The sequence below is a fragment of the Lagopus leucura genome, unplaced genomic scaffold, assembly GCF_019238085.1.
Source record: "Lagopus leucura isolate 7727_CA_CO unplaced genomic scaffold, USGS_WTPT01 Super-Scaffold_100004, whole genome shotgun sequence".
Classification (NCBI taxonomy): Eukaryota; Metazoa; Chordata; class Aves; order Galliformes; family Phasianidae; genus Lagopus; species Lagopus leucura.
This window is the reverse complement of record NW_024962264.1, coordinates 18404627-18432592: the sequence shown is the minus strand read 5'-3', so window position 1 is coordinate 18432592 and position 27966 is coordinate 18404627. Positions and strand designations below refer to the sequence as shown.

Sequence of the window (27966 nt, the reverse complement as noted above, 5' to 3'; positions counted from 1 at the left end):
GGCTCCGTGAGAGGTGCCTGAGTTTTTCTCTTATTTAGGCCTGAAAAAAAAAACAAACAACACAAAGAACCACTTTTTCTTTTTTCCTTCACCGTGTTGAGTTATGGGGAGGGCTTCCAAAGCAATGCTCGGTTGGGGTGGGGCGCGAGGCTTCTGCAGGGCGGCTTCAGGCGCTCGCTTAGGCAGTCCCAGCGGGCTTCCTCCCTGCGCGAGGCGAAGAGCGCGGCGGCGGCGGCGGCCCGGTTGATGTGAGTGGCTGCTTGGCGGGGCTGGGAGAGGCCATCTCGGGCGGTGTGCTGCGGAGAGAGACGAGGGTTCGAGGCAGGGAGATGGTGTCGGGGCTTCACGTGCGCGGGAGCGTGGCCTTGCGGGTCCGGATGCCGTGGTCCGTAGGGAGGGAGCACGCAGATGAAGCGGTTCGTCCGCAGCGTGAGGTGTCCCCCCGTCAGCCCGCCCACTGGAGTGGCGGCATGGCGTGAGGCTGCTGAAGGAAAGGCTGTGAGGGCCTGGAGGCCAGAAAGCGCCTGCTAAGCTTTGCAGAGGAGCTGGTTTGCCAAATGAGGTTCACGGTGTTTGTGTGAAGATTTCAGCGAATGAAAAGTAGTATAGCAGCAAACTGTCTTCAGTAAAGATAGTTGCAGGATTTAACCGGCAGCTCCTGACTTTGCATGAGGTAGCATAGAGCGGGTAAGAAGGATAAGCTTATGATTTATTGCTTGTTACGTTACAGCAGCAGCACACCACTAGTGTTACAGGGCAGAATTACTGAAATACCATACACCTTGAGCTAGCTCGCCAGTAACCATGTTTCTGCTAAATTTGTTGATTTGCAGTGGTATTTTCTTCATTTTGCAAAATAGCTGCAAAGTTGTCCTTGCATATCCCGCTCTTTCTATTCCTTTAACTCAGATTTTTTAAATACTCCTGTTGTGGTTCACTAATATGTGTGATTCAGGGTACTTTATGTGAACTCTGTAGTAGTTCAAAGCAGTGATCAAATATAGCATCTCAGCAGGGTAACGGCTGTTTACAATGGTGGATAGTGATAGGACAAGGGGGAGTGGTTTTAAACTCAGGCAGGGGAGATTTAGGTCAGATATTAGGAGAAAATTCTTCACATAAAGGGTGGTGACACACTGGAACAGGTTGCCCAAGGAGGTTGTGGATGCCCCATCCCTGGAGGCATTCAAGGCCAGTCTGGACAGCATGGTCTGGTGGTTGGTGACCCTGCACATGGCAGGGGGTTGAAACTTGATGATCACTGTGGTCTTTTTCAATCCATTCCATGATTTTCATATGTCTTCTTCATTCATTTGTTCTGGTTACATTCAAGTGATATACCTTATTTCAAAGATCTGTTGGAAAATAAACCACAAATCTGTATAAACAAAGCCAAAATCCTAAAACTGCTTTTTAATGTCAAATATTATTGAAAGGGATATGGTGTTATAATAATCTGTGGGTCTTAGTAACAAATTCCCCTTAGACAGATCTTATCAATTGGTAGAGTGTTTTCTTACATATTCAGCCTAAAGGATCTTTGTCATATTATGTTCCTCTCTCATCCCATCCCAAATTAACACTATGTTCTTGTTATGGTAATCCTGACTTGAAATGATTCTGAGAAGTACGTTGTTGAATTGCTTCGATGTTTTGTCAGCATTGAATCCTAAAGGTGCAAGATGTTGAAGACAGAGTGAATTAAGTCAAAATTACTCTTACAACTAACTTGAGCAAGTTTAGTTTGTGGAGTTTTTTGGTTTTGTTTCTTTTGTCATATTAATGCAGTCCTTTCTGGGAAAAAAAAAAAAAGCCCTTAGAAAGTCATGAAAGTATTTTGTATATTCTGGAGGAAAAGAACTCAGTAATGCTATCAGAGTGAGGAATAGATCTTAAAAATTTAAGAAAATAGTGTAATACATTGCGAAATAGGAGATGAGTTTTATCCTAGATATACATGGACCAAATCTCTCCTAGGTAAAAAGTAATTGTCATAACGATACTAGCCCTAAGTGTGGGTCTTCCAACAGATTTCCTTTGAGTTTCTTGGCCATTAGTAGTTCTTACTTCATCATGCATTTGAACTTCACACAAGGAAGAACTTTATTTTGTTTTCATTCTGGCTTTTGTTTCATCCTGTTTTAGAGCTCACCACATTCACTAGTTTTTTTGTTTGTTTGTTTTGTTTTTTTTGTTGTTGTTTGTTTGGTTTTTTTGGCTCAACCACTGTGTTGCGTTGCTAGTGGAAGATGTGTCATATTCTCAGTACACTGTAGAAATTGTATTGATTTTGGAGAGTTAAATACTCGATGACACTGAGTAGTTGATGAATAGTAAATTCTCTATTAATTGGAGGACTTAGTCTAACTTCAGAGAATGGAAAGAGCATTATAAATGCCTAAAAGCACAGTGAAAAATATATAGTAGAAGCAAGCATAAAGCTCACTCAGGAGAAGGAATTATCAAGTGTGGAGCAACAAAAATCTGATGCGTCGTGTTTTTGAGCTTTTCTAATCAGGAGTTTTTGGTTTCATATAACAACTATCATGTACAGATTTCATTCACATTTGTCTCTTTCTGTAGAAGTGTTTTCTGAAACCTAAAGAATTTCAAATGCTAGGCAACACAGATAAAACGAATGGCCAGCATAGGAGACAGCTGCTATGAACATCAGACATGAGCAAAGTAAATAGCATCTCTAGTTTCTTCAGCTGATATGAGTTCTGTGACTGCAGTCCTGCAGAGAAACCCTGGTAACCTGTTTAGTTTTCCTTCAAAACAGTTACCTGTATGGTTCTTATTACCACCACGAAGATACATTTTCCTTGTTAGATTTCCTGTCATAATCACCCTTTGGGCTTGGGGAAATGAATGTTTAGATTCCATCTCCACGGTTACCTTAGTATTAAATAGTAGCAGAATGTTCCTTTGATAGCACTTTTTTTTTTTTAAGCTTTTCTTTTTCTCCCTCCAGTGCAGTAAAAGCCATCTTTACTCATTACTGAATACAGTCTCAGAAGGGTTTGGATGTTTCTCAAAGCAGCTTTCTGAACTTTTTTTTTTAATGGATGTAAAGCTGCTTTTCTTTTAAGAAAAAAAAATTAAACAGAAGAATTACTGGGTAGGCTTGGTGGCTATAGATCAGTAATTCATCAGTTGTCCCACTTTTCTTTTGAAAAACAAATTGGCTGCTGCATTAGGACTTGAGATGTGCATTGACAATTATGCATTTAGTTAGAATCAGTATGAGCACTGTAACTTACCTGCTGCTATTTTAGACTTACAAAACTCATACAAAAGAACCCAAATTAGGAACTTGATGTGTCATCCATCAACAGCATATATTTTTCTAAGACAAAGTAAATACTATGTAGTCTCATTGGTATTGTAAGGCTGTCTTCTGTTGGTCTAGAAGCTGGCAAGAGAGGGTGATTCTTAAAAATAAATAAATAAATAAATAAATAAAAGTAGCAAGGAAGATTCCAGTGATGTGTGACATTTTACTTATACCCTTCCCTTTGAATGCTGCCCTTTTAAAGAAATCCTGATAAAATTCTGGGAAGAAAGCAAAGATGGTATAACTGTACCTAAAAGCTGTGCTCTGTGATAGAAGTGGTAACAGACTGGCTACACACACTAGCTCCTGCTCATGTATTGGGAAAATGTGATAGAAGAAAGAAAAGATCACATTAAGCTGTACAGCTGACACAGCTCTAATATGAACTTCCTAACAAGTTTCTCTCACTAAGAGAGGCTTAATTATAAGAAAAGGACTTTTTGGTATGAAAAACCTGTCGAATAAGCATGTCTCTTTGGTGCTTTAAGGAGTTTAGTCTATTTTAAGCTGCATCCATCATTAGACTTCCGTGTGTGGTGCTGACCTTGCACTGGAGCATGTGCCTTCTCTGTGTGCATGTCAGGCAAATAACAAAAGCCCTATGAGGAGTGTTTAGGCTAGTCTTTTTTTTGCTCTCAGTGGCTGCAGGATACTTCAGGCTCAGCCCTGGGTGTATGGGATGGTGGCCTCTCACAGCAGGGCCTGTCCTGTCCTACTCGAAAGGATGTTGTAGTCTGCTCACCAACATCATGCATTTGCAAATTAATTTATATACCAATTTCTTCAGAATATGAAAGTAACATGTTGATGTTGTATTTCACAGGTGATTTTTTTTTCTCCCTGTTTTTCACAGTTAGAAAATCTTTGCTGTGTTTTGACCTTCCAAGTTACTATACCTGAATACAGGAAGATACCACAATTACAAAGGTGGATTTTGCTGCATATTTTTAGAAGTTAAAACACTGTGATATAAAATGAGGAAAATGTTATTTTTTTTTTTCTAATGCTAGATGTAATGAAAAGACCTTAGCAGAAGGGGAGCAGAAGACTTCAAACTCATTCTCATCTACAAGTTATACTTACATGCCTAACCTGTTTTTAAAACTCTCTGATGATGGAAATTCCACAACTTACATAGGCAATCTGTTCAGTCCCTTGCTCTTACTTGAAAGTTTTCCAAATGTCTAACTTAAGTCTTCTTTGCTTTTTCCTGTCTGCAGTAGACCTGGTGAACAGTTTAGTCCTGTTCTCATACCAACTTCCTTTGTGTTTGAAGAATGAGACCAAGCCTCCCATCTATCTTCTGTAGACTAAACAACTTCACTTCTTCCAAGCTTTTTGATCTCCTTTGAAGTATCTTTAAGAAGTTAAAGTATAGGAGAATCTGAGCAAAAGCACATCTGTGGCAATTGTGGGGAGTCTCGGGTATGCATGAGTACAATGTGCATGTCACTTGGGAAGCCTCTTAGCAGCTGGGACATTTTGACTGTGATAAGACACAGCTAGAAAGCTTTTCTGCTTGTCTTGCCTTTACTTCCTCCCATCTCCTACCTTCTTTTTTTTTAGAGAACTTACAAGCTTGAGCAGATTTTTGTTTTTTAAACTGATGGAAAGGAGCACATTAAGGGAATAAATTTCCAGAGAAGAGCTTGTACTCCTCTAATATGTTTGTGGTGTGGTATTATATTAACTAACCAGCTGGTGACTGAGCCTTAAATACGTTTAATGGTGGAGTATGTAAGAGGTACAAAGCATTTTTCAAGCACATATTTCCCCCTTAAAAAATGTTTCCTTTCCAATTCCAGTCAATGAACTACATCTGATAAACAGAATGAGAGAAAGCCCTTCATCATTATAATTCGAGTGTGATAGTTTGCATGAATAACTTGATAGCTCCCAGTATTTGAGATTGTTTCTGTGTTCTTTTGAATGTAAGTATACACATTTAAACTTATATCAAAAATCCAGGCACACTCTGCTTCTGACAAATACTTATAATACAACAGGGTTAGAAGTTTATGATCACTTATCACTGTAGCTTTAAGTATGTCAACTGCTGGCAGTCCTGATAGCAGAATTCAGAATCTTAAAAGTGGCATACTTATCAAGGCCAACACACAATGGCTATTCCAGATTTTAGCATCCTCTTACTTTTGCATTGCTAGTTTGTACACACAATTTCAGTTTTTCAGTATGTTTAAATGAACAGGCTAGATCAAGTGGTTCAAATGAAAAGCTAAGAAGAGCAATTCAATTTGTTCCTTTATAACTAATTATAACTTTCTGCGGTAGCCAATTTACTGCAAGATTCTAATAGACTAATATTAAGATTACTAGTGGTGATATCATACCATTAAGGAATTTGTTGCTGGATTATGTGTATTTCTCTTGAATATCCTTGACTCTGTTCTTCTTCTATAACTCAAAAAATCCCACCCACTATAAGGATAGGTGGTAGGAAATGTAGCTGGTTTAAACCTAATAAAGATAGCAACTAAAATTTAGCAATAAAGAAGGAACTACTTACCCCCTTTCTAAGAACCAGGGCTCACCAAACACTCTAAAGAAGGCAATCTCCAAGTAAAAAAAAAAAAGTTTCCCCTGTGGCTGCCAGCCTTTAAATGAGGTTAGGTGGGGTGAGCCAGGGTCTGCCCCTTCCGGTAGCACAGGTGAATTGTTTGCACCTGTGTTCCCAGGGCTGGTTATATATGGCCCTTCACCAGCTCTCTAATATGTGCTCTCTAATATGGGATGAGGACAGGTGTAGGGAGATGAAGGTAGTTGGGATGATAGGTCACTTTCTTGATTAAGTAATTCTTTGAAATCTGGAACAGGAGCACTTTCTCATGTTTTACTTTGGTGCTTGGGGGTTGCTTTTTCTTTGTTTTATTATTTTTTATTGTTGTATTGTTAGTTGTATCTTCTTAAAAGTAGGTTGTTTTTTTTTTTAATTTTGTCTAGGGAAACTGAGAAAATCTTTAGTGTCTGTACTTAACTTGAACATTATTGTTTGAGGTAATGAAAAAGTGAATTAACAAGGGTGTTGTGTCTGCCTATAGAGTTGAAGGATAAGGTTTCTTTTAAAAAATGTTTGTGATTTGAGCCTTACGATAGTCTGAAGCTCTTTCTGTTTTAATGTTTCAACTCATTGGTGAAGGTTTGTAACAGCAGCTGTAATTGCTTGTTGGTGTTTGCAATTTTTGAAGAGAATAATTGGTGCTCTAATGAAATTTTATGCTAATTTCAGGGAACTTCTATCTGAAAAAGGTACTGAGCAAAGAAAAATTCCAGGAAGGAACAACTTTCTGTTAACTTAGTTCTTGCATTTTGTTGCACTCCACATCTTTGTATGAAATTCTCAAGTTCTTATGCCAACTCCACATAGCTAGACAGCCTAGAAACTGGCCTTTGGCTCCAAAAAAAAACAGCAGGGAAGCTTGAACTAGGATTGATGCTGAAAGCCATCCATATTGTATTTACTGATCGTTAGTAAAATGCACTTCACGTATAAAAACCTATTTTTCTTCCCACAGAATGCTGGGGAATAAAGCCTACTAGAGATTCTGTGTTGGATTAGAGGGAAATTGAATTCCTCTCATAACTGCTTCCCTGGTGTGTTGTCTCATATCCTAATTATCTGAAGGCAGACAGATTCTGAGATGCTTTTTACATTTGAAAGCAGTTGGCAATGCATAAAACATCTCTAGAAACTGCCTTGTGTTCACAAATCTCTTCTTGAGATCATTTGGTGCAATTTTTTGGCATAAGATTTTCCATTACAGAAGATTTTTATTTCCATTTCCTTCTCATCAGGAGCTTTCCCAACATAGAATTGACCGTGTATGGATTGATAGTTTAAAGATTAGGCTCTTACTTCGGGACCCTCTCGGAAACCATCCATGGCTATTGGATCTAGTTTATGTCCCAGAGTGTTTCTCAATTACGCTTTAATATACAGCTTTGTAGTGGCATTGTATTTCAGACTCAGAAGATAAGTGAGCAAATCATCTCAGCAGCTCAGTGGGCTGGGGCAGCTAGGGACTGTTATTCCCTCAGGAGTGTGCATGTTTGCTCATGGCATGTGGAAGGGGCTACGTGTGGCTGCTCTGGAGTTAAGGCTACAGCCTTTTTTTTTTTGTTTGTTTGCGTTCTTGCTCGTTCTCCTGTAAGCTTTGAAACCTTCTGTGTGAAGTGGTCTGGTAATTGGTAACAGTCACATATTGAGGAAGTCACCACTGCCAACTGGGATATGACACTGAATTGTGCATCAGGGAAATTAATCTGTTCTTAGGGGTTGAATTACCCTGCTACATCACAGTGGGTAAGTAATTTCACATCCATACGACCATCTATAAAATAACACTAATGATAAGAACTTAGGAAGAGTTTTTTTCCTTTGCATGAATAACCTTTACTTTCTCTAGAATGATATTTTACTGAGAACTTTCTTGCCAATTTACATCTTTCAAAATTCTTATGACAGGTTATTTGATTTTAAAATAATTATTTGAAATGGTTGTTTTTTCAGTAGATTACTTTGGGTTACAATGAAAGCATAATTAGCTCAATAGTAAACTATGGAAATAGGATGTGTCGACTCCGTAGGTGAAAAGCTGCCAGTCCCCAATAGCTACTTCAAGGGTTTTACTCTTGTATGCTGCCAGTCTTACTAGCTGGTGTAGTTGCTTTTTGTGTCCAAGATGAATACAAAATGTTTTTCTTTATTCTTGCTCTGCACAGGTCTATGTTTAGAGCAGAAAAAATAACTTGCATTCCCTAAGTTTTAAGAGCTCTGATCCTCTTAGAAGGCAGTCTTTTCAAGCCAGCTTACTTGGTACTGTGAAAAGATGCAATTTTTGCTGTGCTTTTTCTTAAATGGTGCTTAAATATTTATAGATAACATGATTTGGAAGTTGACCTTGATTGGCATACTATGGACTGAGTAGTGACTGTGTTGGTCTGAACTGTGCCTGGAGGAATATAGTTGCTTGAGTGTGGTTCAAGATGGCCCTCTTGGTGATATAGGAAGGCCAGCTAGAGCGACTAGCAAGTCAAATAGAATCACAGAATTGCTCAGGTTGGAAAAGACCTTCAAGATAATCAAGTCCAACCAGAACCTAACTGTACTGCCCTAAATCTAACAACTCACTGCTAAATCATGTCCCTGAGCACCGCATCCAAATGCTTTATAATACATATAAAAATACCTTTTGTTTTCATGGTGTTTACGTTTAATTTATCAGTTTTGGCAGCTGATGTGGTTTAGAAGATAAGCATATAAGATCTGAACAGTGGCTCTCTGTTGATAGGAATTAAATGATTCTCATTTTAAAAATAAAAAACTTAAATGTAAGTATTTGATGAACAAGAGAAAGTGTTAGTTACTTTTTTCGATACAGGCATCTTTCTGTAACATCTTGTTTGAAAGCAGTAGTAGATGTAATGTAGCTGTGTAGTAAGGCAATGCTGTCCCACTGTTTTTTGTACCTCAGTGGCAGCAAAGCTGCATTTCTGATTTCAAGTATCTTTTCTATTGTTATTTCATGGCCTTCGTTTGCAAATTATTGATAGTTGTTGTACATCTTTACTTCAAAAGTTTGGTGGTTTTTTGTGCTAGGAGTAGAAAAGACTTCATTTGCACAGATGGAAATCTTCTGAAAACCTTTTTCTTTCAGCTTCTTTTTTTATTCCTGTAGGGGAAAAATTTCTATAGATTTCTACCACCCCAAAGTTAAAACAGTTGATCCAAAAGGGAGCATAGTTAGGTAGCTACGAGACCTGGTAATTTGTTGGAGGTAATTGCTAGCAATTGTAACTCACTCTGTATGTGATTAAAGGGAGAGACCTGTGTTTTGGCTCTGATGTCCTGAATATGAGGTGGTATATACTATTGCAACATGCTTTTCAAGTGATATGTAACTGCTTCTGGCTGTTGAGGATTAGTGGCTGTCAACCCACTTTAGATTTGAAAGTTAATTTAGGCTTTTCACTCCACAGCTGAATAATTATTTTTTCTCTGCACTGGTTAAGTTAGTATCTTTATGAAAGATTTTCATTAAAATACTGTTCTGCTGTAGTAAGTGATGAAATTCAACTCTGGAAAGTGCAGTTATTTGTGTGATGAATGAAATGGGGAAGTCACGTGTGGGAAGTTTTAGCTTAGGTAAATACGATTCTGTGACTAAGTTCAAAGATCTGTGAGGACTGACTGCTTTTCTCTTTCAAGGCAGCTTTGTTGCTCCCTGTTAAATGATGTTTGCCATCATTCTTGCATTGATTACATAGACATACACACACATACATGCACACTTTCAAGTTTAATTTCCTTCAGCTTTTATTTGGCTCACATAAAAGAATAGCTGGAGTTTCTGCTTCAGTAAATACAAGCAATTGTTGATGCAGTTGTAGTTTGAGAGCTCTGATCCTCTTGCTGTACATCTGTGTGTGTGCTGAATGCTTTTGTGAGTGAATAATGATTATTTTTAACCTCCGTGCTTCCATTTGTGGAATGGTTAAATCCTGCTTTGTCTTAGCACTGCTATGAGATACTAATTCTACCCAGTGAGAAGCTAATACTGAAGTAGACTTCAAGTCTACTTCAGTAGAAGTAAAGACTTTAAAGGTTCCCTGTCATTGCAGTTGAACTTTGTAAGGTAACTAGCAGGCGGCTTTCTGACATTAGGGGACTTGAGAATTGACATTTCATGACTCTAAATTGAAAAGAGTCAGTCATCCTGTTTATTATTCAATCAATACAATGGCTTTGCACCCCTTGCAAACAGTAAATACATTGCTTCTTTTTCCAAACCCTCCAGACTTGATAGGAAAGGCTGTCTTTGAATTGACTTTTTGGCGGCTAAGGTTTTTGCCATGTATTGCCCAGGCAGACCCAAAAGAAAGAGTGGATTTTGAGAGGTGTTTTAAAAATGTATGTTTTCAGACAAACATGGGAGAGGGGTAAATATTTCTTCGTTACCTTATTATGATTGCTGTGCATGTTCTTAGGCGAGCAGTGTGAACAGTCACTTTTTTAGTATAAAGTTACAGAAAACAATAAAAATATCCAAGATCAACAGGTGGCAGAAGATCCAGAAATACAGTGCAGTCTGTCTGATTTATGGGTAGTTTACCCTTTAGTTATGACAGTAATCTAAAGCTTTCACTCCCCCATAAAACCCCTGAGGATGAGCAACAGTACAGATTCTTGGAGTTCTTCTGTGGCATATGCTGACCCTGCAGACTTGCTCAGATGCAGCTGAGTCCACTTATATTTCTGAATGTATAAGCATATGTGTGTGTAATTATGAAGTCCATCACCCGTCAAGGAAGTTTTATGGGGATATTTTGAGACATATGTAGCAGCTACTTTTTATTTATTTTAGTACAGTGGTATCCATTGGATACACGGTGCTTTGGAAAACTAAGCTTTTATAAATAAATAAAAGTAAAAGAAATGTGAAAGAGCTGGATGGAAGCTTTTTGTTCCAAGGAGTTGGATGCATTTGGGGTTTGGAGTTCAGTGCTTATAGCCCAAGAAACAAGGTATCAAGTTGTATGTGTTGTATCTTTTCCATTGCAGGAGTTATGTAAGAATTCCTTCTGCACGTGGTGATCGTTTACTGTATGATTCTTATAGTGCTATTAAAGCATTAATGCAGCAAGATCCAAAAGAGAGACTGCTGAAAAAATACATGAGGTTGTCCAGCTGTTCTGGCATAGAAGCTGCTCCTTAAATTTCAGACTGTGCTGTAAAGCACAGCCAGATGAATCTCTGGTGAACTTCCAGGGGGCCTGGCAGATGTAGTGGACGCGTAATTTGTTGGAGCTTAATTCAAGCAGTGCAGATAAGTTGCTTTTCTTGAGCAACCCAAGAATTACTGGCCATTCTGCTTAGGAAATTAATCTGCATTTAATTTTGTATGCAGTCTTTATTGTTACTGAAAAGTTTTTGGTAGCTGTGAAGAATTTTGTTGCAAATGATGTCCATATCTCATGACTTTTGTCCTAACCTGGACAGTCAAACCTGCTCCTGGTAATTATGTCTCTGTTTTGTTTAATCCTTGGGGTGCCTGCTCAAACATATGAGTGCTCACAAAGATCACTTGGAGCTGGAACCTGCCAGTAGTATTTTGCACAGGATATAAATGAAATTGCAGCTACTCTTTACTTTGCTTAAACCTTTAGTGCTCCAGCTGTGGAGTATTAAGATGTGATGCAGTTAATTAATATGTTGTAGCATCTACTTTATGTCAAAATGAGAACTTGAGTGAAATACTGGAATGTCTTTTATTTCTAACGATCTGTACTGTACAGATCTGAAAGACTTACTTGAATTCAAATTAAGCTTGGTGTCATGCACTTGAAGGAAGGATTTCATCCTTCTACTTTTGTCTGTAATAACAAATAATTGACAGATTGTCATGCATTCCTTCTGATAGTTTAGGTTCTGTTTGTCTCACTAATGCTGTGACTCACCCACGTCTTTGGTACATCCTTCTCTTTCAAGAGTAACTTGTCTTCATATTTAAAAATAATCCTGAATAACTTGCCTCAAAATTGATACCAGTGGTTGAGCTTCTTGTACTATGTTCCATCCCATTAAATATATATATATATCTTTTTCATACTGTGTTTTTTAGTGTGCAAAGGTTTGCATTTGTGTGTTTTTACTCTTTCCAGCCCTTTAAAATAGGGAGGAGTAAGCTCTTAGGACTACTCGAGGACCTGTCTGCAGCTGAGATTGAGCCTGATTTATCTGGCAGCCATCAGAGTTGATCTGTGTTCTCCAGAGCCGGCAAATCATTTGGTAGGGCTGGCACTGCTTCGTGGATGGATGGTGTTAGACATGTTAGTTGTTTGGAAATCTGCAAAGTAATTATTCTGAGTATCAGTGCAAAAATGTGAGTTGAAATAACATATGGCAGAAATCTATGACTATGCCTTACAATTTGCTGCTTGGCAATTTGCTTTCAGTATGGGCTACACATTTGTTTATAGTTTATGTATACTGTAAAAAGTGTATATAAAAAGTAATACTGTAAAAAAATACTTAAGTGCTCCAAAAATAACAACAGCAATAATAACAATGGTTGGACTGTTCAAGTGTTTAAAGCTCCAGCTGAACCAATTGCTTGTCGGCTGGAACAAAGAAAATAGAATTCTTAAGTCCGTTTGCACTAAGTCTGCAGGACTTTTTATTTCCTTGCTTTACAGCATTTTTTTTTTTTTATGACTAAGGCTGTAATTCCATGTTTAGCATATCAAAAGCAGCATTTTTTCTTTTAGCAAAATGTAAGACAATAATTAAAGCTTCATTTGATGTTTTATGCTTCTTTCTAGTACCTGATGGGTGATCGCTGATCTATTACAGTGAGCCAAAAATGAGCTTCTGTTGTGATTTAGTAATCGTGCCCTGATTTTTGAAGTGCTATGCTGAAATGATGAATAATGCTCAAAATGCTGGCATCGTAAACAGTCCAGCTTTATTTTAAATGTAATCGTTGTTAGTTGTTGCTATTCAAGAGCTTGCCATCATTCTGCCAGAAATACTTTCTGTATGTTTCCTTTGCTGTATATGAAGAAAAGCATGGGTGCAGATGTACTTTTTGGTCGTTTGCATGTTTAGTTTGGGATTTCAAAGCATGTTTTTAGTCTTGCAAAATTTGGCAATGTGAGACTCAGAAAACCTGTGTTCTTTCCTTGCAGAGCTAACAGTTCGGAAAGATGGGTGGATTAAACCTTAATATGAACTTGTCTTTTCAATGTAGGTGAAATTATATTTAAGTATAATAGGGTGTGTTATTAGAACTGTTGTAACTGTTGTAAAAAACAACTGTTCTATTGTATTAGAACTAAGAAATGATTTTTGATCATTTTGATCATTCAGTAATTGCAAGCAATACAAAAAATGTATTTAATTTGCATAGAGACTTGAAAAGCAGATTTTTTTAAACCTTTTGGTTTGAAAGCTCTGTGAATGGCTTTTTGTTCCACTTTAGTTTGCGACTGAGGAATTATATTTTTCTATAGGTGAAAGTGTGTGTGATCATAGTGGTTTCAGATAATTCTGATTCCTCTCTGCCTCTTCACACCTAAAAATCTTTCTCCTTTACAGCTGCCTTTCCTGAGAAGGAATGCTTGGGTGTGAAAGGCATTGCTGCATTTCTCAGTGTGTAACAAAAATAAGAATCTCATTCAAGATCCAACTTCTTGAGAAGAGAATTGAATGGTAGCAATAGGCATGTGCTTGAAACTTACTGAATATAGTTTCCAAAATGTCCAAGCAATAGAAGTGTATCGCTACATATGTGCAACTAAATGCAATAGCATATTGCCTCCTCAGTGACAAGTTGGACTGCTGCACATACTCTGTACTTCTGTGACTGAGGTATGGAGGTGTTCGAGTGAAAATGAAGATTTGATGTCAGAAGTAATCAGCCATAGCCTACTTGTGTTGTTGAAGAACTTAAATTTGTCCTGAAAATGAAGCTCTTTTTTTTCTCTCAGGAACATCTTTATTGCAGTGATCTTTCAATTGAGCAGAAGATAGCATACCTTCACTCTCCTGTTTTGATCTGATCACTACTGTTCCTCGGTTTGCAGAATGAAAAGGTGTGATGTGAGGCTCTTAAATCTGCTTTGCTGTGTGTCCTGACAGTTCATGGAAGTGCAAAGCACAGGAAAGCAGAATCTGGCAAACAGCTGGCATGTTCTGTTACATTTATGGGTTTTTGTAAGATTGTCTGCCAGAAATGACCATTTCAGAAAAAGATGCTCAGAAAGAAGTCTTTGAACACGCTTTTTGCAGAAACAAAAAGGTTGTTGATACTTGTCTTTTACAGAAAGTAGAATATGTTGCAATACGAGCTGGAACCCTTGGTGCATCTTGAGACATCTCGTGAAAGAAACAAAGCAATTTCATTTGAGAACTACTTGAAACTCAAGATCAAAAGCTGAAGAAGAAAAATTGCCCTAAGCATATTTTGCTCTGGAGAAATTTTGTTACCTTTGTGTTGTTGGTGACTCTTAGAATAACGTTGATCCTACAGGTTCTGCTTTGTAATGACAAACTTTAATATGAATAGAGCATTTCAACCAAAAAGCAAACTTGTTTCCATCAACAGTTGTTTTTTGTTTGTCACGGTTTCACACCAATGACCAGCTGAACTTCTCTCCCAGCTGCTGTTATACAGCAGTTTCTCATTTCTTGCGTCCCTCTTACCCAGTGGCACAACAGCATTGCTCAAGGCTCAGCTCTGGCAGGAATGCTTTGGAGCCTGGCTCAGTGAGCTCTGCAAGTTCAGCCTCTGATTGCCTGTGGGTGAGTGTAGGTATGGGAGAGGAAGAGGTGAGAAGCAGGCAGTTAGGATGATTTTGATTTCACATTATTTGTGGCAGAATTTGACATTTGTCTCAACATATGCCCAAGTGTCAATGGAATGCGTTTGGTTGTGTTGCACCAAGGCCTGTAGGAAAGAGTGAGAAATAAAATGCCTGTTAAGATATGTGAAGCTTACTGACTTCAAAATGGTAAAATAAAAGCTATTTTGCCATTACAGATATGCTTGGTGCATGCACAGGGAGCAGCAGCCTGTAGTTCAGATCTCATATAGTTAGTAATCTTTCTTTGTGTGCTGACATTAAAAACCATTGCAAGATAAGCTGAGAGCTTTAAAATACTGGCTTTAAAAAAAAAAACACCACAACTTGCAGCTGGAAAATGGAATGCTTGGAGCTAATTATTGTAGGTTTTGGGAGTCCGTTGGCTTCCAATTCCTGTTTTTTGGTTAAATGATTGCTTTTCCAATAGCAAAAAGTAATTGGTTCCATGTTTGGACCATGGATAGATTCCAAAAACAATTTTTAGTTTGTTCTAAATCTTGCCATTAATTTTATGGGGGATTTGGCTTTTTGTTTCTTTAGGAAACAGATAATACTGAAGAGTAAGACAAAGTTTAGATTTTTTTAGAGACCCTATTGGTCTCTTCATTTTTTAATCTGAATGTAGTCTGATGTGTAAACCAATTCTGATAAACTAGCATAAAACATTGACATTTGGGGGTAGTTTGTGCTGTATGGGTAATATTGATTTATGGTAGACAGCCTTCCACTTTTGGGAACCTTCTGCGTTGGGTGTTTTTGGAAAACAGATACCTGTTTTATTATACTAGGGGACTGCAAATACTTCGGAGACCACAAAGAGCAGTGCTTTCTGTTGAAGTAGAAAGATAGACAGCGCTTTAAAGTCAGGAAATAGAATGATGAGAAATTAAACAGTCTTTTCATACTGATACAACCCTTACACTTACTTGTGAAGTTACATATTTCATTTGATCGATGAGTTCCATTACTGGGAAACTGTTGGTTTGGAGGCAGCACTGAAGATCTTGCAAGTTAAAAAAAAAAAAAAGTAGGAATCAGAGCTTTGAGGTTAAGCAGTTTCTCTTAGCTCAGTAAACCCAGGTAATTCTAGGCAGCTACACTTGTCAGAAGGTTTGTCCCACTGCTATAGCTACTCAGGACTTGTTTTTCTCAACTGTTTTACCCTAGCTCAGGGTAAGGAAAGTAGCTCGTAAGGCACAACTGTAAGAAGTGACTTTACTTTCAGTTGGCTCTGGAATGTTTTCTGGAATGTTTCTGTAACACAAACATCAAATAATCAAATGAAAATCTATCTGTAAGAAGTTAAGATTCTTTTCTTTGTGCTATATTGTTCAGTTTTCTTATAGTTTGTACATCACCAATCATTTTTCTTCTGGTACGGACGGAGTAACAGAGGGCGAAGGAAATAAGGGACGGGGAAAGAACAGACTGCAGAGTGTAAACTTGGATTGTTCCAATAGTAACAATTTTAATGTGCTTTGTTTTATAGCAAGGGTGGATCTTAAAGAAACCAAATTGTGCCCTTTTTGGATACAGTTTTATCACACTGCTTTATGGGTTCACGTGCCTGCACAGCACTTCATTTCAGCCCGTTGGCTCTTTATGTTAGTATCGGAAATACCTATTGCTTGTGTTATTGCAATATAGGTCTACAGAAATTTATTTGACAAGTGGGAAAATGTCTACCCATTGTAATCAGGGAACTTTATTTCCAGATCTTCAGTTCATTAGCCAACTTGGCTAAAGCCTGTAAAATGTACCAATTCCATTCACTTTGAAGTTTTAGTAGCATCTCTGTTGTTGTTGGCTGAGTTTCCCCTGTTAGTATTGTGTTCCCTTGAGAGAGCGTGTAGCTTGCGAGAGAGCTTATTGGTATGCTGACAGTAATACCCCAGGCTTTGTACTGTGCTGTGTTGTGCTATAATATTTTTATGTTTATTTCCAGTTGACATCTAAATCAGTAACTTATTGGAGTCACTTTAAGTGCCTGGTTTTCTGTTAGACTTCAGAAATAATGGATCCTGTATGTTGCACATGGAAAAAATATTTTCTCAATGCCAAGATGAGTTTGAATATTAAAATTACTTCAGTTGTCCTGAGGAGATGGTCCTTACCGCTTCTTTCTCCATAAGTTTTTCTTGGTTTTAAAAGAGAAATCTCTTGTGGACTGGCAGAGAGTGGAATGACAATAATACTTTTGTCTTATGAGATAGGTTTGCGTAAAACAAGCTTGCACTGCATAAGATTACAAAGAAGGAAATTCATTCATCACTTGCAGGAAGACTAAAACCCATGTACCATCTGCTTAGACTGCAGTCTCTTTGTCTTTGTGAATTTTACATTGAGAAACTTTAATTTCACTACTGGCTACCAATTCAGTGTCACTTTTGGTAGTTTGCTCAAAAAAAAGGGGGGAAGAGTGCTGTATAGCTGCTATATAGCTCTGGGTTGTTATGTAGTTGTAGATAGGGCATGAAATGTTAAGCTACCAGTGAGAGTATGGCTGAAGTGCTGCATTAATGTTATGAAAAGTTTGTGCCTGTTTACCTTTGAGTTATTTTTAAGCTGTTCTGTCAGCCCTGTGGCTTCTGTTGCAAATCCCAGCAGGGAGTATTCATATGTTAAAAACAGTCTTAAGTCGCAGTGTCAGAGCAATCTCACTATAAAATGGGATCCTTTCTTGCCAATTTGATATGAGAAAAAGCTTTTAGGGGCTTTGGTAAAGGTTTGGGAGCCAATGCAGTGATATGGATCACTGTTTTCTTACTAGGTCTTCCCTCTTTGCATTTGATGGGCAAATTCACAGGAATTATATTACTGTTACTTGTGAAAATCAACAAGGCATCTTTTTCTTCCACTTAGAATGTTTTCTTGGTTGATTTGTAGATAATTGTTGTCAATACAGAATATTTTATCCTGCAGGTACTGGACAGAGGGTAAAAGCACAATCTGCTGCAGATATGAGTGTCTGTGTTTCATCATGCTGTTTATCATATTTGAGCCTTTATATTTAGATGCAAATGGCACAAGGAAAGAAGTGGACCATACTTGGTAGAGTTCATTCAACAAATTAGGATTTCACACAAGGCATTGCTTGTTTCTGGAGCAGTAGTGAAAGCCAATAAAAAAAAGTTGTGTGTCCTGAAGGAAAATTAGGCAGCATTTATTTGTTTTTACACTTAACTGTTGTTTTGTATTTCCTGTTCCTTGAATTTGTACCCGGGTGCCTGGCCTTCCATTTCAGTGGAAACAAAATGAAGCTAACAAAATCAGTGCTAAGATAAAAACTGAAGCTAGAAACCTGCAGTAAAAGTTGCATTAATCAGAGATGAGTATAAATGCTGATGAATTCTGCTTAAAAATAAGTAATTCCTTAATGTATGCGTATCCACATTGTATAAAGAATTCAGTACATTCTGAATCAGTTTATTGGAGAGTTTTGTAAATTTTTATGAGAATTTTACCTGCTTTATGAGGCAAGAAAATGTTTTCTGCAGTAGGAAGAAAAGTTGTCAAACATTAATTTTGCTTTTTGTTTGAGCTTTGCTTCAGGAGATAGAAGCCTGTTTTGTATAAATTGCAGATTTCTTTACTTAGCAACGGATTTTAGAAATGCTTCTTGTGGTAAGAGATGAGACATTAATTATCAATTAAGAAGTAATTAATTTTAAACTCTTATTTGTCTAGGTTTTTAGCCCGTTTCTTGATGAAGATGGCAGCTAACAATGCAGTGCTGAACAGACTGGAGCAGAAGGGTGCAGAGGCTGATCAAGTTATTGAATATCTCAAACAGCAAATTGCCCTGCTCAAGGAGAAAGCTAGTAAGGAATTCTGTCTTACAATAAGCTTGTTAATCAGGTGGTTAAAATGAAATGCTCATAGGAAAAAATTACAGAACATGAACAACTTCATGAATGCTGTCAGCCCTTTAAGTTCTCAGAGATAAAGCTTATAATCATAGCACCTCTTCCACTGCCTTGTGGTTTGTGACTTTTTTGAAGCTGATTATTCTGAAATGCAAAAGCATGGATGAAAGAGTAATGACATAAACAGATTATGGTAATTTGATAGGACACCTCATTTTTTAGGGGTGAGAGACATTTGGGAATGATGTGAGACTCATGCACTGGCATGCTTCTATTGCTGCCACTATGGGATTCTCTTGAGTGTGTCATAGTGCCAAATTTGATAGTTCATACGTTTCAGCATCAGTGAGTGAAGATGTTCCATATTACAAACATGTTCAAACTTCTTTTAGTAGATTTCTTGCAATTTCCTCTTAGGAATCAATTTAGGGGACTGAAAATGTAGTATGCTGAAAGGTAACTCAAGTATATAAGTGCTGTGGATTTTTTTTAAACCAATGAAAAAGCAGATTCCTAAATACAGCTAGTAATATATTCTTTTAAGGTTTTTTGATGCTTGGCACATCAAGTTTTTTTTTTTTTTTTTTTATAACAAAACCTCTGTTTGTCAAGTGGTAAATGCTAATTATTCAAACTTACTGTTTTTAACACTGTGTGAACTTCTAGTCTTGCAGGCATCTCTCCGAGAAGAGAAAAAGCTCCGTGTGGAAAATGCAAAACTGAAGAAAGAAATTGAAGGGCTGAAACAGGAGCTGATTCAGGCTGAAATTCGAAATGGAGGTGGGGACAGAAGTCCTGTCTTTGGGCAACAAAGTTCTAGTTAATTCTTAGATGTTTAGTTAGTTCCTGAAGGGGATAAACTCTTCAGGGTGTGTTGTGATAGGATGAGGGGAAATGGTTTCCTATTAAAAGGGAAGATTTTTTTTTTGGATGTAAGAAAAGCATTTCTTATGTTAAGGGTGGTGAAATGCTGGAGCAGGTTGTCCAGAGAGATAATGGTGGGTGCCCTGCTCTTGGAGACAGCCCAGGTCAGGCTGGAGAGGCTCTGAGCAACTTGATGGAGCTGTAGGTGTCACTGTTCATTGCAGGGGAGTTGGCCAAATGGGCTTGATAGGTTCCTTTCAATTCAGATGATTCCATGTCTTGTGCTGTCTTTTTCTTTTGGTATGTGTGTCTGTGGCATCTCTTACAGACTCTGAATTTTCCTAGGTTCAGTGTCTATTGCAAGGTACCTACTTGCACAGCTTTAGTAAGCTGTGAGCGTAATAGGTGCGTGTGCCAAATCTTTATCAGATGTGGAACTGCCTCCTTGCATGGTCTTTTCTAACATCACCTTTTATGAGTCCCAATCTTGAATGATGTCAGTAAGTACTTATAATACTTTGAAAACTGATGAATGCTTAACTCTTCTTTATAGTCTCATATTTGATCTAGCCTGTCTGAAATCCCTATAGAAAATTATGTAATTGTTCAACAAACAGGTGGGCAGTGACTTACTAGAAATCTGTGGCAATGTAAAATTAGAAACTGTCTTGAATTTTTATCTAATGCTCTGGTAAAACCAGCCTTTCATAGCACTGTTTTTCTTTCTTTGCATTCTTCTGTTCAACTCAATTCAGCTCACACCATAATTCTGTATTAAAAAAGGAAGAAGTGAAAATGAAGCATTACATATGTGACATATTTTATTCAAAATTATTGTGAAATAGAGCCTCTCTATAGAACCTTAAACAAGTATTGGTATTTTTACCCAAACTGTCAGTGGGTGAGGCGGGCCTGTGTGGATAGATGCTAGCATTCAACCAGAGTCTTTTTCTGCAAAACAACGCATTGAGTTTTCAAAAAGTCTTGAGTTTTATAAATTCATGGTATTCTTTTTCTCCTTTTGAAAATAAAGCCTTCACATGTACTAAACCAAATAATTAGTTCATATTTCTGTGATCTGTTATTCTGCATGTTACTCCATAAGTGGGTATGGTTTATTTGGCAAAATTTGTTTTACTCTGCAGAGTGAAGTCCTGAGATGCATAGTTCTTGTTTCTCAAGATGGGGTTACACTAAAGTAAAAAATAAGGAAATATTTTGCTTCACATCCATCTTTTAAGTCTAGTTTTCCTAATAGCTACTAGGAATAAATTCAGATAGTCTATTTTGAATTAAATTTGCATGTTTTAGCTGTGCAAGTCTAAAGCATTTGAACAACAACAACAAAAAGCTAGACAAATATAAAATGTTTAAAAAATATTCCCTTAATACTTTTAATTTATCAGATTTTTGAGATACTGTCTTTCCACAAGAAGTAATTGGATGGCAAGTAGCTGTGCAACAAAATCTCAAATTCAGATATTTTTTAAAAAATAATTGGTGCAAATTGTTTGTGTTGAAGAGGGCACAATTCTTCAGAAAAGTTATTAAAAATTTAAAAAGTGTGTATGCAGGATGCACAACTACAGTGACACAGCATCTTTGTCAGTCAGTCATTAATATGAGTACACAGTGCAATCATATGTTAAATGAGATCTTTGAAGAATGTGAGGTAGAAGAAATGGGTTTCTATTGTTTTATCTGATGAGATAAATAGGAAGGTGGGTAGCTTTTTTCCAAATCTAAAAAAATATGTAATCAGAGGCTTCATTCTTGTCATCAGAATAAGTCATCAGAATCGCATGTACAGTGAGTTCTGTTGTTGGATTTGTAGTGCACTTGACTGCTCAGTAGTTTTGAGTTTTTAGGTGCTTAAAGCAAAACGTTCACGTCTCTACTTCATTTATACTAGAAACTTCATGTTGTGTTGCTCCAAATTTTAGCACCCCTTCTAATTTATATATTCTTGATTCTTAGTAAAACAGGTTGCAGTTCCTTCTGGTACAACTGTGTCTACAGCTTCATTTTCAGAAGATGTTCCACAACCCACAGCAGTTGCATCATCTGGTTCCAAAGATCACATTAAAGGTGAAGATGAAGAAAAGAAAAAGAAGGAAAAAGTAGAAAAAAAAGGTATTTTGCTTTTTCTTAATCGCAATAGACATGAAAATTGTTGATTTGTGCTTTTACATCGTTCTGGGTAGTGGCAAAAATAATATACAGCTCATGGTCACATGAAGAAGAGTCATGTGCTAACTCTTAAAGTATCAGAAGAACTTGTAGCTAACAAAGGCTGTTAAGGTGCAAGTTCTTACTGAAGTGACATACACCAAATTTCTTTTAATATAACTGAACTCCCTTATTTAAGAACTTACTATATTCACATAAACAGAGAAACAAGCCCTGCTCCCCAAAACCAAACATAATTTATCTTTAGTTACATATACCTGTAGTAACACAATTATATTTTGCTGTAAATGCTAGCACTTTTGATCATACATAAACTGAAATAGTTTTGAAGAGCTATTACTTAATTAAAAGTAAAGCAAAAAAATCATGAAGAAAAATCTTTTTTTCCCCCAAATCTTTGAGCACATGACACAATTTCATCCTTGTACTGGATTCATGATAATGTAATTTACTTCTCTGGCCCCACTCATAGGAAGGAGAGTTTAGTTCACATCAGAGAAGGGAATTTAGCTTATGGTGATAGCTAAGTTTTCTTGAATGTAAGAATAACAGACTTATTTCCACTTTTTTACATGTTTTTTTAATACCATGTTTCATTGTTCATTGTAATCATGAATGTCATTCAAACAGGACAGTCTATATAAACTGGATATAACTTCCTTGTCACAAAAAAATTTCTAAGAAGTTGTGTGTAATGCTGCTTCACTTCTGTTTTATGGTATACAGTGTATGTATAGGTGATAACAAACATCTGTGTTGTGACTGAGTAAATGCTGTTATCAGTGAAAGCTTTACAGTTGAAACAATGTATTTGTATTTGTGAAACAAATAATGTCAGTTAAGGTCATCTGGAAGGGTTGCTTTGCAACTGTAACACTGCAGTTGCAGTGACTTAGAGCCAGCCCACCCTCAGGAGCAGTTGTTAAGTGCTCATAACCTTATTACTTGTGTTTGTCTAGCTTTGAGTTTTTTGTGAAACACCAAGGCAAAACTTAATGGTAATTACAAATTATTAAAACTACTCTTGGTCTTATCACTGTGGCCTTTGGCAGAGGATACTTTACACATTTTAAGTCAGAACGAATTCATTAAGAAAACAACTCTGCCTTAGGGTGGAACTCGTAGTAACAGTCTAAATGGGAAGGTGTAAGATGATTCTTTTCTGGAAACTAGTAACAGAGGTGCTAAATTTTACTGCTTATTTGCACTTTGCACTGAATTTATGCTTGATTCTGAGATGGTAGCTCACTTTTCCCTTGTAATTAGTAATAGACATGACTTTATGCTATTTTGTTTAATGTTTCTTGAACTAAATTTCAATAGGTGATAAGAAGGAGAAGAAACAGCAGCCAGCTGCTGGAAGTAGTGATTCAAAACCTGTAGATGTGTCTCGTCTGGATCTTCGTGTCGGCTGCATTATTAGTGCTGAAAAGCACCCAGATGCAGACTCGTTGTATGTTGAAAAGGTGGATGTTGGAGAAGCGAGCCCAAGGACTGTTGTCAGTGGTTTAGTGAAATATGTTCCCCTGGATCAGGTACTAACAATATTTGTCCGTAAGCCATCCTTTCCTGAAGTATCTGTGACTGTTTATTGTTGTTTGTTAATAAGTGTGTTTTCATTCTGCTAAAAGATTTGTACAGTTAAAAACAAGAAGAGGTGAGACTAGTCTCTAACATTAGCAAAAAAAAAAAAAAAAAAGTAGAATCATACAATCACCCAGGTTGGAAAAGACCTAAAAGATCACCCAGTCCAACCGTTCACCTATTCCCAATAGCTCCTACTAAACCATGTCCCTCAACACAACATCCAGCCTTTCCTTGAACACCCCCAGGGTCAGTGATTCCACCACCTCCCTGGGCAGTCCATTCCAGTGCCTGACCACCCTTTCTGAAAAGTAATACTTCCTCATGTCCAGCCTGAATCTCCCCTGCCGTAGCTTGAAGCCATTCCTCACAAACTAACCCTTGAGCAGTTTAGATGTTCTTGCTGGTGTGCAGGCATTAAAATTGTGCGTTTGTTGTTTTGTACTTGTGTAAGTTGAAGTATCTTCATTGTAATTCTTTTTGTTAGAATGAAATTAGTCATTTCCTCCCTCTCCCCACCATCCCAAAACGCCACAGCATGTGGCATTTAAATATTCACATCCTTCTGTTTTCCTTCCCCAAGATGCAGAATCGGATGGCGGTACTGCTCTGTAACTTGAAGCCTGCAAAGATGAGAGGAGTAGTATCTCAAGCAATGGTGATGTGTGCCAGCTCCCCAGAAAAAGTGGAAATTCTGGCTCCCCCACCCGGAGCGGTAGCTGGAGACAGAATCACTTTTGAAGGTTTTCCAGGTAAGCAGTGGGTACTTGGGAAAGAAGGAAATTAAAGGAAATAGGCAGTTCACCTTTGCAAAGGTGACATCACTTCTAAAGCAGAGAGAACAGTATTTTAAAGCTGGTTGCATTTTTGCATCAGAACGTGTCATACTAAAACTCTTTATTAGCATGCTAGAACTGTGTAAATAAAGGACTGAAAATATTCAACCAGAAGTTTGAGAATGCAAGGAAATACTCTTAAAAGTGACGCTGTGCTGTAGTATTAAAATTATTCAGTTTATTAGAAGTTAGTCTTAACAAGTGTTTCTGTTTTGCATGTGTTTGAGCAAACACATTTGCTTGTTGCAATTAGCAAATGTAAAGCATAGAGATATAAAGTAACTTACCCAGTGTCTCAAGTTTCTGACTCCAGGCCCTACCTCTAGAAAAAGTGTCATAACTAGCTCAAAAATATACTTTTTCTTTTACATGTGAAGGATTGAACATTTCTGTTTTCAACATAGAGACATATCATCCTCATTACTAAAGCTGATGCTTGTTTAAAAATAAGTATTTTGGTTGACATGTGATGATGATGAAAGCAATATTCTATCCAACTTCTTAGGAAGTGGGAGGGAAGCTCAGTTTACTTTGATTTAATGCTGTGTCTGAAAATAGCTGAAGTATGCTTTGTTTACTAAGAGTATCAATCTTGAAAATGAAAAATGCTGCCTGTTTTAGAAAGACGTGAAACTTGCTAGTTGAGATGCAGAACTGGTTAAGCTGGGTTCATGTAATGCGCACTAAATTTTGAGGGGCTTCAGTAATTGCTAAATAGTAGGAACTCCCATTCAAAGCTGTAGAGTAAACCCTGCTAATGGATAAACCCTACTATGTCAGATGTCATTTAATATCGCTGCTCAATTGCAATTGTTTATATTCTGATACAGATTGTAACTCTGCTAAAATTGCAATCATTTATGTTCTGATGTAATTTTTAAGAGTGGTTTTGAAGTGTAAACACTGAGTCATTGAAATGAAAATAGTAAGGATATCTGATTCTGGTTTGAAGTATGAAAGCTTATGAAGCAACTGGAGCAGCAGCAATGGTAACGCAGCTAAAACACAGCTGTCTATCAAGCACATTGCAATCAATGTGTTTTTTAAACCTTCTCCACCATACAGAGTATTAATGAGAAATAAGCTAATTTTCCTGTTGATTTTTTTTTTTGTTAAAGAAAGTGTCTTGTTCCTTTAGAGAAACTAACAATTAGTTTGAAGCTTGAGAATTTTCTTAAAATCATGTTCTGTGTTTCAGGGGAGGAAAGATGTACAAAATTATAAAATGATGCTGTGGTTTGGAGAAGTACTCTTGGCTTAATGTCATTGTCCTCAAGGGAACTTAAACACCATTTTGTACTCTAATACATGAATCTTCAAGATCTGTTGGGTCTTTCCTGTATTAAGAACTTTACCAATTTTATACCAAACAGGAGTGGAAAAGATCTGACTCACATTAGCCTGAGAAAAATTATTCATTCACTTGTCTGTAAACTATGCACTCCCACACAGGAATTGCTGTGTGAAAGCAGTTACAGGAGCTTTCAAAGCTAATGAAGGAATCTTGCTGGTACCAGTATACCAGTATAATTGATGCTTTGGCAAAATTCTTAAATGCAAAAATGCCACGGGAACCTCAAGTTATTATGTAAGTTATTTGATATTAGTTCTGATCTAAGAATCTAACATTTTGATCAATATCTAGCTCTTAGAAATAAAAAATAAGGTGCTAAAGCTGGAATGCAGTGCATAGTCTGTATTCAGTAGGTTTCTTTAACTATGCTATCTCTATATGGATACAGTTGTGTGATTATATTCCATAGCAGGGTGAGCAGTATTAATATTTCATAAGGCCATTTCATAGGTGAGCTGTTACAGTGTGAAGAGGTTTCTTGCTTATTATGGTAATTTCTTCTGTAGTATTTGAACTGGTAGACCAGATGACACATTCAGCAAGAAGTGAGCTCTTTTATTTGGTTCTTTCTATTTTATAGTGTGAAGCTCATTAAGCCATTGCAAGATGAAATTTAATTTTTGGAAACCATTCTAATGAATATTTTTGGAAGGGAAGAAAATGCAATGAGAAAAAAGCTTAGAAAAATGCACATCTTAAAACTCAAGTAGTATTGACAAGTGGTGCCTATACTGGTCTAATGTGAGCTCATCACACATTCCAAGAGTTGATATGAAATTACACATAAACTTATTAACATTCAAAATAGTAAAGGTCAGATTTTGTTCTTAATGGAAAAAAAAAACTTTCTATACTTGACAAAGGAAGGAAATGCCCAGTGGGTTGTTTAATATTAAGCTTAGTGATTGTTATTAGTTTGTATGCATTCACTGTGGTCTAAGTCCTTTTTTGTGAACTTAAGTATTGAACAGAAATTTAATTTTTGTGGAAATGCGCATTTAGCTCTAAGCACTTAGGTTATTTATTCTGTTTTTCTCTCAAATGTTACATGCACTACAGTTGAGAAGTAACTGGAATACAATTAGCAAACTCTACTTAGGCAACAATAGTCTGCTTAGTACAGAAGTCAGTTTGGTGTGCTTTTCTTGCACAGTTGCAGTTTATAGAAGCTACAGAAGTTAGAGCTGTCTACAGGCTGAGGTAACTTAGTATTACAGGACTTGAGCACAGGAGTAGATTGCATCAGAAGAAAATAAGAGAAGTTGGAATTAATGTGATTTGTTTACTTGTGTTGGTCAGAAGCCACTGAAGGATACTAGAAACTAACCACGTATACCTTGTACTAGGCAATGGGATATTTCTCTTCCAGGGGACACTGATTAGTGGAAGAAGGAAGTATTTGACGTTATGCTTACATAGAGAGCTTGTCATTGGCCATAGGAACTTCTGGCTCCCCTGAGATAATCTCAGAGAGGATATATTATCTAGGACTGGTTGTTTGATTCTTGTGTTGTTTTTTTTTTAAAATGTATTTCTCATCTATGAGGGCATCTACCAAATTCCTTTGATATAAGGTCTAAAAATAAATTATTTCCTAAAATTAAGGTATAGATAAAGCTGTGTCTTATTAAGCAATATATTGTTCTACATGCTCTTGTGGTCTGCATCTGCTTAATTCTTAGAAATCCTTTTGCTTTTAGGTAAATTTTATAAATCAACAGCCAGCAACAGTTTGATTTCTTTAGACAGGAGTTAAGGTCTGCTACTTACAGTACTTTTTCTTCTGAAAGACCATCATTTTGAGAGATGATCTGGAGACAGATTCTAAGCGGTCCCTAATTAAAATTAAAGCTTTTGTTTTGAGACTCACAGGTAATATTTCTTTCCCTTAAAAATTTGTACAGAGATTCTATGTGAGCTCTCACTAATGTGTGCTCACATAGAGCTCCTTGCTGTTTCTTATGTGTTGTGTGCTATTAGGTTATTCTTTGTTTTGAAACAGGAGATCCTGAGAAGGAACTTAATCCCAAGAAGAAGATTTGGGAGCAAATCCAACCCGATCTTCATACCAATGACCAGTGTGTGGCTACGTACAAAGGAGTTCCATTTGAAGTGAAAGGAAAAGGAGTCTGCAGGGCAGAGACCATGGCAAACAGCGGAATTAAATAAATGGTTGTTAGCTGCTTATTCAGATGTTGAAATGGAAAGTAATGCGAGCACAATAAAAACCATGAATATATTACCCTCTGAAATGCATGTCTAATACCTTTTTTTTTTTTTTTTTGTTCGATTCCTTTCCCAGAGATGCATAATGTTATACTTGAAACACTAACAATTCACTCATCTCCGTATTGACTCTCTTTGAGGTTGTGTTCTGTGCAGTCAACCACTCTGGTTAATTACCAAGGCTCATTCATGGAAGGACTAAAGGCTGATGATCATGTTTTCTAGATAACTGAAAAGTTAAGAGGATCCATGAAGCAAGAGCATCTCAATAAGGAAAACTTTCTGCCCTATTCCTTGTGTGCTACACTCAGTGCTAACAGTTGGTCG

At 37.2% G+C, this 27966-nt stretch overlaps 2 protein-coding genes across 7 annotated transcripts in view; one reads left to right on the top strand and one right to left on the bottom strand.

Annotated features, from left to right (window-relative positions):
- Nucleotides 1–244, bottom strand: part of TBCK (TBC1 domain containing kinase) — a 92915-nt gene extending 92671 nt beyond the window's left edge. The window contains exon 1 of the mRNA XM_042871831.1: nucleotides 93–244. The gene's annotated coding sequence lies outside the window, so the exon portion shown is untranslated. The remainder of the gene's footprint in view (nucleotides 1–92) is intronic.
- On the top strand, nucleotides 175–27665 carry AIMP1 (aminoacyl tRNA synthetase complex interacting multifunctional protein 1). Of its 6 annotated transcripts, none has more exons than XM_042871842.1 (8): nucleotides 6478–6494; nucleotides 7656–7658; nucleotides 18407–18540; nucleotides 19252–19365; nucleotides 21427–21582; nucleotides 22963–23174; nucleotides 23807–23975; nucleotides 27416–27665. In XM_042871842.1, exons 3-8 carry the CDS (start codon nucleotides 18426–18428, stop codon nucleotides 27580–27582), a joined length of 933 nt encoding a protein of 310 aa, XP_042727776.1. In that variant the 5' UTR covers nucleotides 6478–6494; nucleotides 7656–7658; nucleotides 18407–18425; the 3' UTR covers nucleotides 27583–27665. The 6 variants fall into 6 exon arrangements, with proteins under 6 accessions (XP_042727771.1, XP_042727775.1, XP_042727777.1 ...); XM_042871840.1 differs by lacking the exon at nucleotides 6478–6494 and adding an exon at nucleotides 6555–6604 and having other exon boundaries at nucleotides 7508–7658; XM_042871837.1 differs by lacking the exons at nucleotides 6478–6494; nucleotides 7656–7658 and adding an exon at nucleotides 175–248.
- The last annotated feature ends 301 nt before the right edge of the window (nucleotides 27666–27966 follow it).

Bases quoted from the DNA above. Each gene is read 5' to 3' on its own strand.
- AIMP1 (XM_042871837.1), top strand. The intron at 23,175-23,806 runs GTACTAACAATA...TCCTTCCCCAAG, and splicing joins AATATGTTCCCCTGGATCAG to ATGCAGAATCGGATGGCGGT. The intron at 23,976-27,415 runs GTAAGCAGTGGG...GTTTTGAAACAG, and splicing joins CACTTTTGAAGGTTTTCCAG to GAGATCCTGAGAAGGAACTT.